Source organism: Lutra lutra, chromosome 8, assembly GCF_902655055.1.
Source record: "Lutra lutra chromosome 8, mLutLut1.2, whole genome shotgun sequence".
In the NCBI taxonomy this organism is placed as follows: domain Eukaryota; kingdom Metazoa; phylum Chordata; class Mammalia; order Carnivora; family Mustelidae; genus Lutra; species Lutra lutra.
In genome coordinates, this window is record NC_062285.1 from 50,864,989 (window position 1) to 50,879,764 (window position 14,776).

The 14,776-nt window shown below is 47.0% G+C and overlaps 1 protein-coding gene across 1 annotated transcript; it reads left to right on the plus strand.

The window, feature by feature from the left end:
* The first annotated feature begins 21 nt into the window (after positions 1-21).
* SDR9C7 (short chain dehydrogenase/reductase family 9C member 7) lies at positions 22-11,673 on the plus strand. Its single transcript, XM_047742703.1, has 4 exons — positions 22-3,612; positions 6,918-7,176; positions 7,843-8,006; positions 9,638-11,673. The coding sequence occupies exons 1-4, from the start codon at positions 3,312-3,314 to the stop codon at positions 9,853-9,855; spliced, it is 942 nt and encodes a 313-aa protein (XP_047598659.1). The 5' UTR covers positions 22-3,311; the 3' UTR covers positions 9,856-11,673.
* The last annotated feature ends 3,103 nt before the right edge of the window (positions 11,674-14,776 follow it).

Consider the following 14,776-nt stretch of genomic DNA (forward strand, 5'->3'; position numbering starts at 1 on the left):
GCGTGCTCTCTGTCTCTCAAGCAAATAAATAAAAAGAAAGAAAGAAAGAATGGAAGGAAGGAAGGAATGAACAAATGAACGAACCAGTTGTTGAGTTGTCTTGAAACCTTGATGTCCATTGATTATTTTTTACTCAAAAGTTGAAAATTTGCCTAGATCCAGTGATGCGAACTGTGGCCTTGGGGAGCAGTGGGGTGTGAGTCCATGAAAGGAAGAGCCCGGTGCCTTTATGGAGATCAAGGGAGCAGGGGGATAACCTGAGGGGATTTTAAGAGGGGAGTTAGATCACCCCCTTCCTTCCACAGAAGTGGGGGGCCAATGTTTCCTTTCCAGGATTTATCAAGTAACGTGGGGTCACAGGAAACCCATGGGTGGACAGACAAGGAGAAGTCGCTAAAGCACTGGCAGGCCCCGGTCCCTTTCCCAGGGACATCAAGCCTCTTCCCTCAGCAGCATCCTCTCTGCAGCCCTCTGTCCCCTCCTTTAGATTTATGCCCCCAACTGCGGCCCTCCCCAGCTTCCGCAGCCCAGGTCTCCCTTCCCCTATCCTCCAGGGGAGGAGAGTGGGAGTCACTTCTGGACCCCAGTCTTTCGTTTCCTGCTAACCTTTGCTGAGCACCTACTGTGTGCCAGGCAGGAATTTCCTCAATTACCCAGCGCTTCCTGCAACCGGGAACTCTCTATGTCCCCACTGCTCTGATGATGTTCTCTGAGTAGAGACTGAACAGAGAAAGCATTTGCAGAGAGTGGTGTTGTTTCCTGAGCTGAGGACAAATGAGCTGGGAGCTGTCTTATCAGGTGTCTTAGTTTTGTTCCCTCAGTTTCAGACCAAGGCCATGGAGCCTTTAGGGGGATCTGATACTACAGAATGACATCAGTGTTCTTGGTGAAAACAGAAAGCGAGGTCAGATGTTGGTGTGTCATTCATTCTGACCCATGCAGTAGATGCTAGAAATGGTCTGGAGGAGCTCGAAGCCCCTCTCTGCTGACCATACTAGTGAGCAGAGGTGTGGATGGAGCCCAACCACCGGCCTGACCTGTCAGCCTCAGGTGCCTACTCAGCAGGGGGCATTTTGAGCCCTAGGAAAAGAAGCCCTTCTCCGTGGTTCCCATTCCCCACTGCATGACCTGCTTTTCATAGCTGTTGAGAGTCTGAACCCAGGGGAGCGCTGCCGTGATCATCCGTCAGCACAGAGGCCCATGAAAGGGTGAGTCAGGCCAGGTCCTGTGTTGGAATCGTTCCAAGTCATCCTTTTCTAAATCCAGAGACAACCCCTGGATGTCACCTGTCTTCTCAAGGACTAGGATACTCCTGGGACTGCTCAGCCCTTGAGCGACATTGTCGGACTTCCCTTAGCCAAGATTGCTCTATTCACCTACCTGGGAGTCAGAGTTGGGACATACCTCCCCAGCAGAGCGTGGGAGTTGTGCCTTGGGCTGGGTGTGCCGTGGGTAAGGTTTGCCTCCACCACTTCCCATCTCTCTCCCACACAGGGTTTGGATCTGCACCCCAGGGGTGTGCCCATGAACTCTCGCTCCCACCATCCTTTCTATAGAATGGCCAAGCTCTCTGGTCTTTCCTGAGGCAACATGTATGTTATTTGATTCTGAAGCTCACTAACCTTCATGGATAGTGGTGCATAGAGATGCTTCTTTGGCTCTTCACCTTGGGAAATTTGTGGCTCTGCTTCTGTCAGAGCCTTTGGACCCGGAAGATGTGGGTGGCTGGCCCCTAGTCCCTCAGGATGAGCTGGTGGCCAGGGTCATCTTGGGGAATGATGTCTCTAGAGGTTTATTCCAAGAGCTGCCATAGACCCCAACATCCTTCTGTCCCTGCATCTCAGGGTCCTAGGTGTGGCTCCTCTCTTTCATCTCTTACTTCTTTTTCTTTATCAGCTTCCCTCCTAACTTCGGTGAGTTCTTTGCTCAATTTCCTGGACTCTGTCCCTACTCTCCACATCCTGACCCTGAGAATTCTCCAAGTCTCTGACTCTAGTCCTCTGCTTTTCCCATATGTCATCCCTTCTCAGAGCTAAGAGTCAGGTCTTTCCTGCATCTGCCCAGGGATCTCATGGCCTGTCTTCATCATCTGGCTGGACTTCATCTCAACGATGTTCATATCATAACTGTCTCTTCTCCTGCCTCCCTTCCTTATGCCCAAAACATCCTCGACCCTGACTTCTCTTGCCACTTATGGTTCTACCTGTTATCAGCCCCATACATTATTCTAATGGGGTTCTCTAAAGGGATTCTCCCCTTGATTCCTGGTCTCCACTACCCTCTGTACATCCGATTAGCCACTGTGTCGGTTGACTTCATAATCCCTTCCTTCCACTGTCACACACCCCCGCCAGGCTTCTCAACTCACCAGATCACCTAGTGTGTGCCTAGTCCTAGAGGTGGAAGGAAATGCCCACTGGGGGCCCTGCCCTGGGGTAGTAGCTATTGTGTCTTCTGTTCTTAACTTTGTGTATTTGCCTGGTCACTGGTTGAGGAGAGCTGGGCCTGCCTGGAGTGCCGTGAGGTTCCTCGTTGGTATCACCTCCTAAGGACCCAGGCCTGGAACTTCTCTTCTTTCCAGTTTTCAGAAATAGCCTCCCTGTAGGCGGGCCCTGCTACCTCTGGCCTCAGGATCTTGGAGGCACATCTACTCTGGGAGTGATGCTTTCTTTTTCTTCTTCTCTTATCATGGAGATTCACCTAAGGGCAGAGAATTCCAAAGAGCTAGTAACCTAAAACTCATTTCTTTGGGGGTTTTGGGGGAGTGGGCAAAACCAATTCTGTTTGTTTTACATTAATGAATTTGTCTTAACTTTTTCCCCTGAAAATAAAAATCGAGTTTATCAATGTGTCTGGCCTCATGACAAATGATTTCGGTCCCCGGGCCGGAGGTGGGGATTTCCAGGGAGGCTCTCTGGGCGGAGTCCTCCTTTCTCACCCGCACTGCTCAGACCACCCAGGACGAGCCCCGTCTCAGCATCGACCTCACCAGCAAGGTCTTTCCCATCCCTGGCAGCTTCCCCCATCAGGGCTGGGGGAGAGCAAGAGGCAGCCACCAGGACTGTCTGAGGTCACACAACTTCAGGTTGGACTTGAATTTCTTGCATCTAGGCTAATTGGTGTGTTGATGCATCCACCTCTAGAAATTATAAAGTGGCTCACCCGGGAGCCCTGGGTCTGTTGCCAGTGGTAGAAGGGAGGAGAGCTCTTCTCAGTGGGTTCCAGCAGACTGCCAGCCGGGGCTCAGAGGACCAGCCTCTCCCACCGTCTCCTGAGCCCAGGCTTCTTGGCGGTCACCTTCCCCCTGCTCCATGGCGGCTCTCACGGATCTCTCCTTTATGTACCGCTGGTTTAAGAACTGCAATCTGGTGCGCAACCTTCCAGACAAGTACGTCTTCATCACGGGCTGTGACTCGGGCTTCGGGAACCTGCTAGCCCGGCAGCTGGTTGATCGGGGCATGCGGGTGCTGGCTGCTTGCTTCACGGAGGAGGGAGCCCAGAAGCTTCGGCAGGATACCTCTTACCGGCTGCAGACCATCCTCTTGGATGTCACCAAGACGGAGAGCATACAGGCAGCGACCCAGTGGGTGAGAGACCAAGTGGGCGAGCAAGGTGGGGCAAATCGCATTCTTCGGCTCTCTCGGTGTTTTCTTCTCTCTTTCTCCCCCCAGACGTCTGACAGTGACCAAGGACACTGTTGTTCAGATGCGGTGGGAGAGGAGATGGAGAGAAGGGGGCTGGGGCTCTGGCTCAGCGGGATTGGAAACCGTTGTGTGGTTTGGTCAGTTCATATGAAGGGGATGATTTCCCAAGGAAGTTTTCTCTGCCAGAGACTCAGAGGGGTGGAGGGAGGCTGCCATAGGAGGCAGGAGAAGGAAGATGTGTTCTGTACATCCAAGGCGCTAAAGATGGAGTTGCCTTTCCAGGACCTGGGAAGTCCCGGCCATCAGCTCCTATGGCAATGAGAGCACGTTTCTTGGGATTGGACTGGGGGGAGGGGAAAGGGAACATGAAGTTGGACTCCCTGAGTGGGGGTGTTTGTTCTCCTTGACTTTGTCAGGCTAGAAGGCAGGAGAGAGAGAGAGATCTGTCCTCTTCCCCATATCATGATGGATGTTGGGTTGACTTCAGGTTAAATGCTGACATCAGAGTGACCACTCCTTCTGGGAAGAGAGACTGTGGGCTGGCTGGGCTGGGCTGCCCAGGAAGCTTCCTGCACGAAGGGCATGAGCTCAGGAACAGGAGGAACGGGATGGCTCTGGTGTGGAACAGCCCAAGGGAAGTACTGATTCCTAAGGGGACTGGTCTGGGGGCCCCCACAGCGGGTGGGGGCCAGAGAGCCCTGGGGCCCAGGAGGGGCCAAACAGTAACTCCCTCCTTTCCTTTTCTCCTTAGCATTTACCACTATCCAATATACAACTTACTTATTACAACTTACTTATTTTTCTTATTTATTGTCTGTTTTCCCCTGCTAGAATAAAGCTTCCCGGGCAGGGCCAGAGGTGGGAGGGGAAGGGGCTTTTTGTCTCTTTACCTTATCTATCCTTAGTACCCAGACAGTGTCTGGCATCTAGTAAGGTGCTCAGTAAATTTTTGTTGAATGAACTAATTGATGAATAATTCACTGAGAGTCAGTCTCTTTCTTCAATAGGCCGCCTTGCCCAGTGCCCTACATTCAGCCTTGAGCCACTTGTGTTCATGAGTCATTGGTATATTAGGTTCTTGTTCCTGCTGTAATAAATTAAAGCAGTAACTTAGTGGCTTAAAACAACACAAATTTAGGGGTGCCTGGGTGGTTCAGTTAGTTAAGCATCTGCCTTTGGCTCAGGTCATGATCCCAGGGTCCTAAGACCGAGCTCCCCCACCCTCAGGCTCCTTGCTCAGCAGGGAGCCTGCTTCTGCCTCTGCATCTTCCCTACCCTCCCACCATTGGTTGCTCTCTCTCTCTCTCTCTCTCATTCAAATAAATGAATAAAATCTTTAAAAATATATAAAACAACACAAATTTATTAACTTATACTTCTAGAGGTCAGAAGTCCAAAATGGGTCTCACTGAGCTAGAATCAAGGTGTCAACATAGGTGCGTTGCTTCTGGAGGCCCTAGAGGAGAGTCCATCTCATTGCCTCTCCTAGTTTCTAGAGGTTTCCTGCATTTCTTAGCTCATGATCCTGTTCCTCCATCTTCAAGACCAGCAAGGTAGGGCCAAGTCCTTTTTACACTGCTCTTTCTCTCTCTGGTTCTGTCTCCTGCCTCCTTCTTCCACCTAAAAAACCTCTCTCATTATATTGGGTTCACCAGGCTAGTCCAGGATGATCTTCCCATTTTAAGGTCAGGTGATTAACAATTTGACTTCCATGTGCTTTCTTAATTCCTTTTTCCCTTGTAACCATGTTCATCGGTTCTAGGGACTAGTATGGGGACATGTTGGAGGGGCTGTTATTCTGCCTACCCTAATGGGCAACATCCTTGGTCTAAAAAGTGCTGGGAAAGCGGGGGGGCGGGGTTTCTGGCATGCTTTCTTGTTGCCCCTGAGATCTCTGGGCATCACAGGTTGGCACAGCCTTAGAGCTATTCACACCGCTCTGATGGTTCTCTAGTTGTTCTTTGCAGGAAAAAAATGGTTTGCCAGCAGACAGAGCTATTGGCCAGGGTGATCACAGGTCATGGCAAGTGTGTATCCCTTCTCCACAGACAGAGACCACTTGGGTTTTATAGTCTTTGGGTCCCAGGAGCCTCATTGCCTCATCTGTAAGAAAAAGAGTCTCCTGTGCCTGGGAAGGTCCGAGTCCTACCGGGCAGCCGGTCTCCTGGCATCTCTCTAGTTAGAGGAAGGCAGGAAGGTATGGTGGGAGCATGGCTTGTGTGTGGACCCCAGGCCTAAAATGAGCAGTGGACCACGAGTGGTGTTTACATTAGACCTGCCATTGGAAGAGTGGAGTTTTGCTGGGAAGGGACTCTTGAGGCTGCAGGTGTCAAGGTGGGCTGGTGGAATGAGGGGAGGGGAAGGGAAGGGAAGGAGTCAGGACAGTGGGGTTTATGGAATCTTTGAATGAAAGAGCTGGAAAGTGTCCTTAGGTATCATTTAGAGATTTTCCAACATGTTTTTAGCATCAAACATCCTCCTCCAAGTGGAATTTCACTTGGAAGCTCAGTGTGTAAAACAAATGAAAGTGAGGCCTCCCCTGCAGGTTCTGGGGTTTAGCCTGGAACGGTCTCCGGATTGCAGACTGCAGGCTGGAAGCAGATGTTCTGCCCAGGTGATGAAGGACCTGAGGCCTTTCATCGAGAGAGGAAGTGATTTGTCAGGAGCTGGAGGTAGAACCAGGACTAGAACTTAAGGCCCTTCAAGCGTGGGTCCTTGCAGAGTTGAATGATAATACTCAGCATTATTTCTCTCCATTTACACCAACTCAAATTAAATATCTGAAAGAGAGCCCTTATTACATTTCTTTCATGTTTTATTTAATGTTTCATGTTTTATTTAAATGTGTTACATATTTACTTATGAATATTATTAATGTCCTCTCTGGTTTGTGAGCTCCTTGAGGGATAAGACCCTGTCTTGTTCACTTTATGTCTCTATCACCTTCCCCTGTAACTGACCAAGACTAGATAATGGAGGGATGAATGGATGAATGTGGGAGTGGATGAACGGAGTTGGTAATGTGCAAAATGGAGTGCATTTCTTACACTTAGGTGAATAGAGAAGAGGAAGCATGAGGGCTGAAGGACTTTAGGAAAACTAATTAGTAAAAGGTATTTCTTCCTCTGGCCTATCACAACTCCCCACCACAAGCCACCAGCCAGGCCATCTTGTGCCTTGGCAGCCCTGGGCTGATGGGTGGGGGACTCTGATGCTTTTCCAGAGACGCGAATGATTTCTGTGTGGTTCTCTCTCCCTCCATCACACCCCCAGGCCTCTGGGCCCTGGTGAACAATGCTGGTGTAGGCCTGCCCAGTGGACCCAATGAATGGCTGATGAAGGAGGACTTCGTGAAGGTGATCAACGTGAACCTGGTAGGACTGATCGAAGTGACCCTCCATATGCTACCCCTGGTCAAAAAAGCTCGGGGCAGGATCGTCAACATGTCCAGCTCTGGAGGTCGTGTGGCTGTCATTGGTGGCGGCTACTGTGTCTCCAAGTTTGGTGTCGAGGCCTTCTCTGACAGCATCAGGTGACTGAGCCCCGGGACCAAACCACTCTGGGTGGGAGTCCTGTGGGTTTCACCTCGGGAAGAGAGGGCTAGGGAGGATAGCATGTGGGCAGGGGAGTTCTGGAGGTGGGGACCTAACACAGTAGCAGGAAGAAGCCTCGTCCTCAGGGGCCTTCCCCAAGGACCAGGAGAAGGAATGAGGAGAAGAGGAGGCTGGTGATGGGTGCTGTCTTCCTGCCCTTCCCTTGAGCTGTCCCAAAGCGACTGAAACTATGTTTGGGCTTATGGGAGTAGGAGGGGGAGTCTCTCATGCAGACAGAGAAGTCTGGGGGCAGACAGGCCCAAGGGAGACCCTCAGAGGAGGAGTCAGGCCTTCTCCAGACCCCTCATTCCCTTTGCCATGTGGTTGTCAGGTATGGGGCCAAGTGGGAGGAACCTGGTAGGAGGCAGAACTTTGGTCTAGATTCACCATTGATTTCTTTCCCGCTGCGTTTGCCTAATGCAGATTGCTTGGGAAAGGGCTGAGGCCCTTATTTGCATGAAGGCAGTGCCAACCTGGTACAGGGGTGGGGGAGTGGCTCTAGGTTCCTGGGGAGGTAAGCCCCTGTAGAGGCATCAGAAGTGACTCTCCCCGACGATGCTTTGTCATCTTGGGGCCCCAGACTGAGTCCAACTCTTCTTTCCCAGGCGTGAGCTCCACTACTTTGGGGTGAAAGTCAGCATCATTGAGCCCGGGAACTATCGAACATCCATCCTGGGCAAGGAGGGCCTGGTGTCCCGCATGCAAAGGCTTTGGGAGCGGCTGCCTCAGGAGACCCGGGATAGCTATGGGGAGGAGTACTTCCGCAACTGTGAGTTCTCTGGGAGGGAGAGGGGGTCTCTGACAGGAACAGCAAGACCTTGGGGATCATTGACTCATTTTCATTGCAGAGTTAAGGGCACAGAGGCTCAGGAGGGTTAAGGACCCCAGGTCACACAACTAGTGGCAGGGCTGGGATTTGACGATTGAGACCAGGGGCAACTGCTCAGAGTGGCAGAACCATAGCCTTCGTGGGGAGAGGAGTGTTAGGGGAGATGCTGCCCACTCCTGACCCCTGGTATTCATTATTCTGTAAGCAAACAGGTGAAAATGCACTGCTATGAGTGCAGAGAAGTTATTCAGAGCACAGCTGGTTCACTGCAGTAGTTTTCTCTTTAGGAAACAAAGAGGGGGTTCATTGGCATTGGCTGAAGGGTACTTAAACTACACTGTCCTGCCCTCATCCACCACTCACCCAGGTCTTGCCCAGAAGAGGTGAATTCTCTATCTTCTCAGACCATCTCCCAAGTTGGGCCAGCTGTTGTTACTGTGGTTTTCAAGTTTTAATCCCTTATTGGCAAGTCTGACTCTCAGGTACCATTTCCTCCGGAGTTCTTGGGGCTCTCACTGAAGCAGTCCCAGTGACTTGCCGGTGTCCCGGGCAAAGGTGTACATCAGGGACCTGTAAGTGTGCCATGTGGCTTGTCTCCTATTTGTGTTGTGAGCTTTGGCAGACTTGGAGCACTCAGATGCCTTGCTCCCTTCCTCATAGCCTCAGGCTTGTGCACAAGATGCAAACAGAATAGCCCCTCATGTTTGTTAGAGCCTTACAACAGACCAGTCTGTGCCTTAGATCATTTGAGCCCCACAATGGTCTCATGACAAAGGCCAGGGCTTTAAAAAAAAAAAAAAAAGATTTTTAAAAAATCTTTAAATTTTTTTAAATTAAAATTTTTAACATTTTAAAAAATTAATTAAGTTATTTATTTCAGGGAGAGAGAGAGAGAGTGCGCGCATGTGCACAAGCACGGGGGAGGGGCAGAGGGAGAAGCAGACACCCCACTGAGCAGGGAGCCCCACCCCAGGGCTCCGAGATCATGACCTGAGCCAAAGACAGATGCTTAACTGACTGAGCCACTGAGGCACCCCTGTTACTATTTTTTAATAACATTTTTTTTTCTTGCATGCTTTTGTAGAAAATCTGGGAACTCTAGGACCTATATAGGAGAAAAAAAGAGCCTCCAGTGACTAGGAATCCCACCAGCCAGACAGTATTTTTACTTATTTTCCTCCAATTTTTCCCATGCACTTGTATACACTTGTTTTCTATTCTGTCCTCCCACATCGTCTACCCTTCATCTTTATTATTCTCCAGAGCAGGTATTATTATCCTCATTTTACAGATGATGGAAGTTTAAGCTCAAAGCCACACAACTAATAAGTGGCAGAACTGGGCACAGTTCTTCTCATTGCTAATTCAACATACAGTTGTTGAGTTCAGGAAGAGAAGATTATTTACAGGGCATTTGCCTAAGGGACAACCTGCAGGGTGTGGTAGATCTGCCTGAAACGTGGGATCCAGGATCTGATGGAAAGGGAATTTGGATAGAATTCAGAAGAAACCATGTCCTATGAAGAGTAACAGAGCCGTTGACTTTCCTTCCCTCTTGTGCCCTCAAACAGATACTGACAAGTTAAAAAACATGATGCAGCTGGCAGAGCCAAGGATCAGTGAGGTCACCAACAGCATGGAGCACGCCATCATTTCCCGGAGCCCCCGCATCCGCTATAACCCGGGCCTGGATGCCAAACTCCTCTACATCCCATTAGCTAAGTTGCCCACCCCTGTGACAGATTTCATCCTGAGCCGGTACCTTCCAAAGCCAGCAGACAGTGTCTGAGCTGGGGAAGTCCAGGGGTGGTCAGTAGAGTGTGGAGGAGGGAAGAGGGTGGGAGAAGAGACTGTAGGGTCCAAAGAGGTGGTATCAGACATTCTGAGGGACGCTTTGCTTGGCTGACACTCACTGTCGGAGAATTTATGGATAACTTCTAGCAGAAGACAAGTGCCTCTTCCCACTTACTGGGACTCTACAGAAACCCCAGGTGGCCTTTGCAGATGCAAAGACCTATAGCATGGCCCCAAGAACATCTGTGACTCATTAGAGATTCAGGTTTTTCTGGATGTGAAAATGTCAAGGGGAGGAAACCGAGCTCCTGCTGAATCATGAGCCTCTGTCAGTTATCACCACCACTGGGAAATACTGCAGGATAATCTAGCCCACAGAAGCATCTCAACAACTTTCCTACTGAGTCTCTAAATATGTATTAACCTCATTCCCACAACCCATTATTTATAATATGTAGTAGAGCAGACAGGGAGTGCAAGATTATATCAAGTAAAAGTTTATGACGTTTTCTTTCTATATAGATCTCTCTGTTCATAGGTGATTGGGATCCACATAAAATAACATTCATTTATTTAATCACCATTGATTAATTTTTCAAGTATTTATTGAGTGCCTACAACATACCAGGCACTATGTAAGTGCTGGAAGGATGTAAAGAGGATTAAATCATGGTCTTGGGTTTTTTTATTTTTTATTTTGTGGTTCTGTTTTTTAACACAATATCTAGTAGCAGAGATAGGACAAAGAGTGACAGAAGAAACAGAAATCAGAAAATCACATTTTTAGCTACAAGGAACCCAGAGGCCATCTAATCCAGTAGTTCCCTGTACATCATAATCGCCTGGTTAGTTAAAAATACAGATTCCTGGCCCCAATGTTAGATTATCTGATTCAGTAGCTTGGGACGGGGCCCAGGAATCTGTGTTTGTAACAAGGTGATGATTCTGACGTCCTTGGGTTCATGGGAACCACCGATATAGCTCCACAGTAGTACCGAATGCTCAGAGGAGGAAGTGACCTATCCAAGGCCTCCCAACGTGATGGCCAAGACAAAACTCAGTGTTCAGATTCCCAGAGTTATAGTTATAGAGAATATATTTTTGACATTAGTAACATTGTCAAATAAGTCATGAAACTAAATTAAAAAAAAAAAAAACAACCCACCAAACTTCTAAGTCATGTGAAATTCTATTGAAAAGACTTTTTTGATCTTGAGAGTGGTTATGTAATAAAAGTCAAATGTGAATTTTTAAAATTAAAATGTCTTTATTGGTGTCTCTTCAACATCCGACTGAACTTGAAAATGACAAAATGAATGTTTAATTACCTCTGCAGAGACCCCTTTTCCAAATAAGGTCACATTCACGGGTTCCAGGAATTATGGCTTTAGCAATAAAGAAAGGACAGGATTCAGTGTTTGAATAATGGCATCGATGATGCAGATTCCTTCTACTTTGCTCTGCCATCCAGTTTTGGCTTTATCCTACTTATCTTTATTGTTGTGGTGTGACTGCCAGTGGCACTGGGGACTCTGTGCTTTTCCATTCACAATTTACTGGGGAAGAAAGGGCCTGTCTTTTCATGGCATTAAAGATTAAGGAAGTCTATTTCCCAGAGCCTTCACCAAGACTCTCCTTGAGACACAAATTTGTCCCCAGTTGGCTTAGGTTTGTCCATCCCTGAACAAATCATGGACAAGGGGGTAAGTTGCTATGAATAGTTTAGATTAATTGGGACATGGTGGGGAGTGAGTCATAATGCCTACTGCCCAGAAAAATTCAAAATTTAGACTCTGTTATTAAGAGAGTTGAATCTAGGTTAAAAACAAATTTTCTTTCCTGAAGGCAGAATACTTGGGATAGACCATGACTAGGTAATATTTTGAGATATTAATTTCTACATGTTCATTGTTCCCTGTTTTCCCATTTCTCCTTTCCCTACTCAGGTAGGAGGATAATCTAGTACTGCTTTACCTAGGGTGAGATATTTGAACAAATACATTTCCTGCATCTTCTCCCCCTTTAGTTCCTTCCTCCAACCTTAATATTTTTAGAGAAAACACTGGAATTGGGGAAATAAACAAAAGGGAATGTTACTTGTGGATGTACACAGTGCCTCAGAGAAGCAGGCCCCTTTCCCCAAGACAAGGAGATTCACTCTGGCTGATAAGCAAATGAGGTTTGGCTCTTCCAGAGGAGGAAAGGCCATTCACTTTGTGGAAGAACCTTGGGGAGGTAGCAAGACTCGAAAGAGTGACAGCTTCATTGTGTGTTTAGGTAGATGAGACCCTGGGTGACTTCATGTAAGACACCTGTGTCCCACCATAACAGGAAGGCAGTAGAGATTCACCAGATACAAAGAGTATATAAAGAGCATATAAAGACTGGGATGGCAGACACTTAAGTGGTAATCTATGCATACAGAAGACTTGATTTTTTGCTCTAAGGGCTATCCCCGCCTCCCACCCTATCATTAATGGTTAAGGTGTTTGTTTGCTTTTTTTAAATTTGTGGGCTGAGATTAAAATCTGCTCCAGGGGCACCTGGGTGGCTCAGTGGGTTAAAGCCTCAGTGGGTTAAAGCCTCTCAGTGGGTCATGATCTGTGTTCTGGGATCGAGCCCCGAATCGGGCCCTCTGCTTAGTGGGGAGCCTGCTTCTCCCTCTCTCTCTGCCTGCCTCTTTGCCTGCTTGTGATCTCTGTCTGTCAAATAAATAAATAAAATCTTTAAAAAATAAAATAAAATCTGCTCCAGTATTACAGTCTAGTTTCTTTCATATTAGGATAACTTTTCTTGTATAGCTTTTGTATTTTCCTGAAGTTTTAAGTTACCTTTTTTTGCACTTACTCAACTTCTTTTTTTTTTTTTTTAAGATTTTATTTATTTATTTGTCAGAGAGAGAGAGGGAGAGAGAGCAAGCACAGGCAGACAGAATGGCAGGCAGAGGTAGAGGGAGAAGCAGGCTCCCCGATGAGCAAGGAGCCCGATGTGGGACTCGATCCCAGGACGCTGGGATCATGACCTGAGCCGAAGGCAGCTGCTTAACCAACTGAGCCACCCAGGCGTCCCGCACTTACTCAACTTCTTAATCAAATTATCTCCACATGTTCTTGTTTTGTTTTGTTTTGATTTCAAGCATAGAAGTAATATGATCTGATTTAAATTTTGGAAAGGGGGAGCGCCTGGGTGGCTCAGTGGGTTAAAGCCTCTGCCTTCGGCTCAGGTCATGATCTCAGAGTCCTGGGATCGAGCCCCACATAGGGCTCTCTGCTCAGCAAGGAGACTGCTTCCTCCTCTCTCTCTGCCTGCCTCTCTGCCTACTTGTAATCTCAGTCTGTCAAATAAATCAATAAAATCTTAAAAAAAAATTAAAAAAAAATAAATTTTGGAAAGGGCTCTGTGGAGACAGAAATAAGGGAGCAATGCATAGTCCAAGAAAGAAATAATGGTACTATAGGTTAAAGTGGTGGTTGTAGGGATAATGAGAATGAATGAAATCAGTATATAATTTGGAGGCAGAACCATTGAAGGATTTTAATCAGTTACTCTGTCAAAAAAGAATTTATTATGCTCCGGGGCGCCTGGGTGGCTCAGTGGGTTAAGGCCTCTGCCTTCGGCTCAGGTCATGATCCCAGGGTCCTGGGATCGAGCCCCACATTGGGCTCTCTGCTCAGCAGAGAGCCTGCTTCCCTCTCTCTCTCTCTCTCTGACTGCCTCTCTGCCTACTTGTGATCTCTGTCTGTCAAATAAATAAATAAATAATCTTTAAAAAAAAAAAGAATTTATTATGCTCCTACTATGTGCCAGGTGTAGTTCTAGATTCTGGAGTTAGAGTAGTAGACAAGACTGAGTCCTTGCCTCCAAGCAGTTTATATCCTGATGGAGTGGAGGTGCTGGGCAATACACAAATAAAAAAATAAATGAAATAATTTTATATACTGATAAATGCCATTAAGCAGAGAAAATTTAGTAATTTAATAGATGACCAAGGAGGTTGTTTACCTTTTTTTAAACCAATGTTATTGAGATAAAATTTATATTAAACAAAATGCATCCTTTTGACTATAAAGTTTGATGAGTTTTGACTTACAAATATATCTGTGCAACCACCATGCCAAGATATAGGACATTTATCTCATCCCAAAAAGCTCCCTGGTGCCTTTTTTTTTTTTTTTAATTTTTTTTTTAATTTATTTGACAGAGAGAGATCACAAGTAGGCAGAGAGGCAGGCAGAGAGAGAGGGGGAAGCAGGCTCCCTGCTGAGCAGAGAGCCTGATTCCGGGCTTGATCCCAGGACCCTGGATCATTACCTGAGCTGAAGGCAGAGGATTAACCCACCGAGCCACAGGGTGCCCTCCCTGGTGCCTCTTTGAGGTAAATCTTTCCTCCTTTCAATAACACTGGTTTCTGCCAAGTCTCTAGACAACCATTGATGAGCCTGCTGTCTCTATAGATTTCTTTTGAGGCTACTTATTTTTATTCATTTCCTTTAAAAAAATTTTTTATTTACATCCAATTTAGTTAACATATAGTGTATTATTAGTTCCAGGGGTAGAATTTAGTGATTCATCAGTTGCACATAACACCCAGTGCTCATTATATCAAATGCCCTCTCAAATAAATAAAATCTTAAAATAAATATAAATATAAATAAAAAATAAAATAAAATCTTAAAAAAATTAATGCCCATCACCCAGTTACCACACCCCCCACCCACCATCCCCTCCCCTCAATTTGTTTCCTATACTTAAAAGTCTCTTATGGTTTGCCTCCCTTTGTTTTTATCTTATTTTTTCCTCCCCCTCCCCTATGTTCATTTGTTTTGTTTCTTCAGTTCCACGTATGAATGAAATCATATGATAATTGTCTTACTTTGACTTATTTCTTTTTTTTTATTATTTGAGAGAGAGGGAGA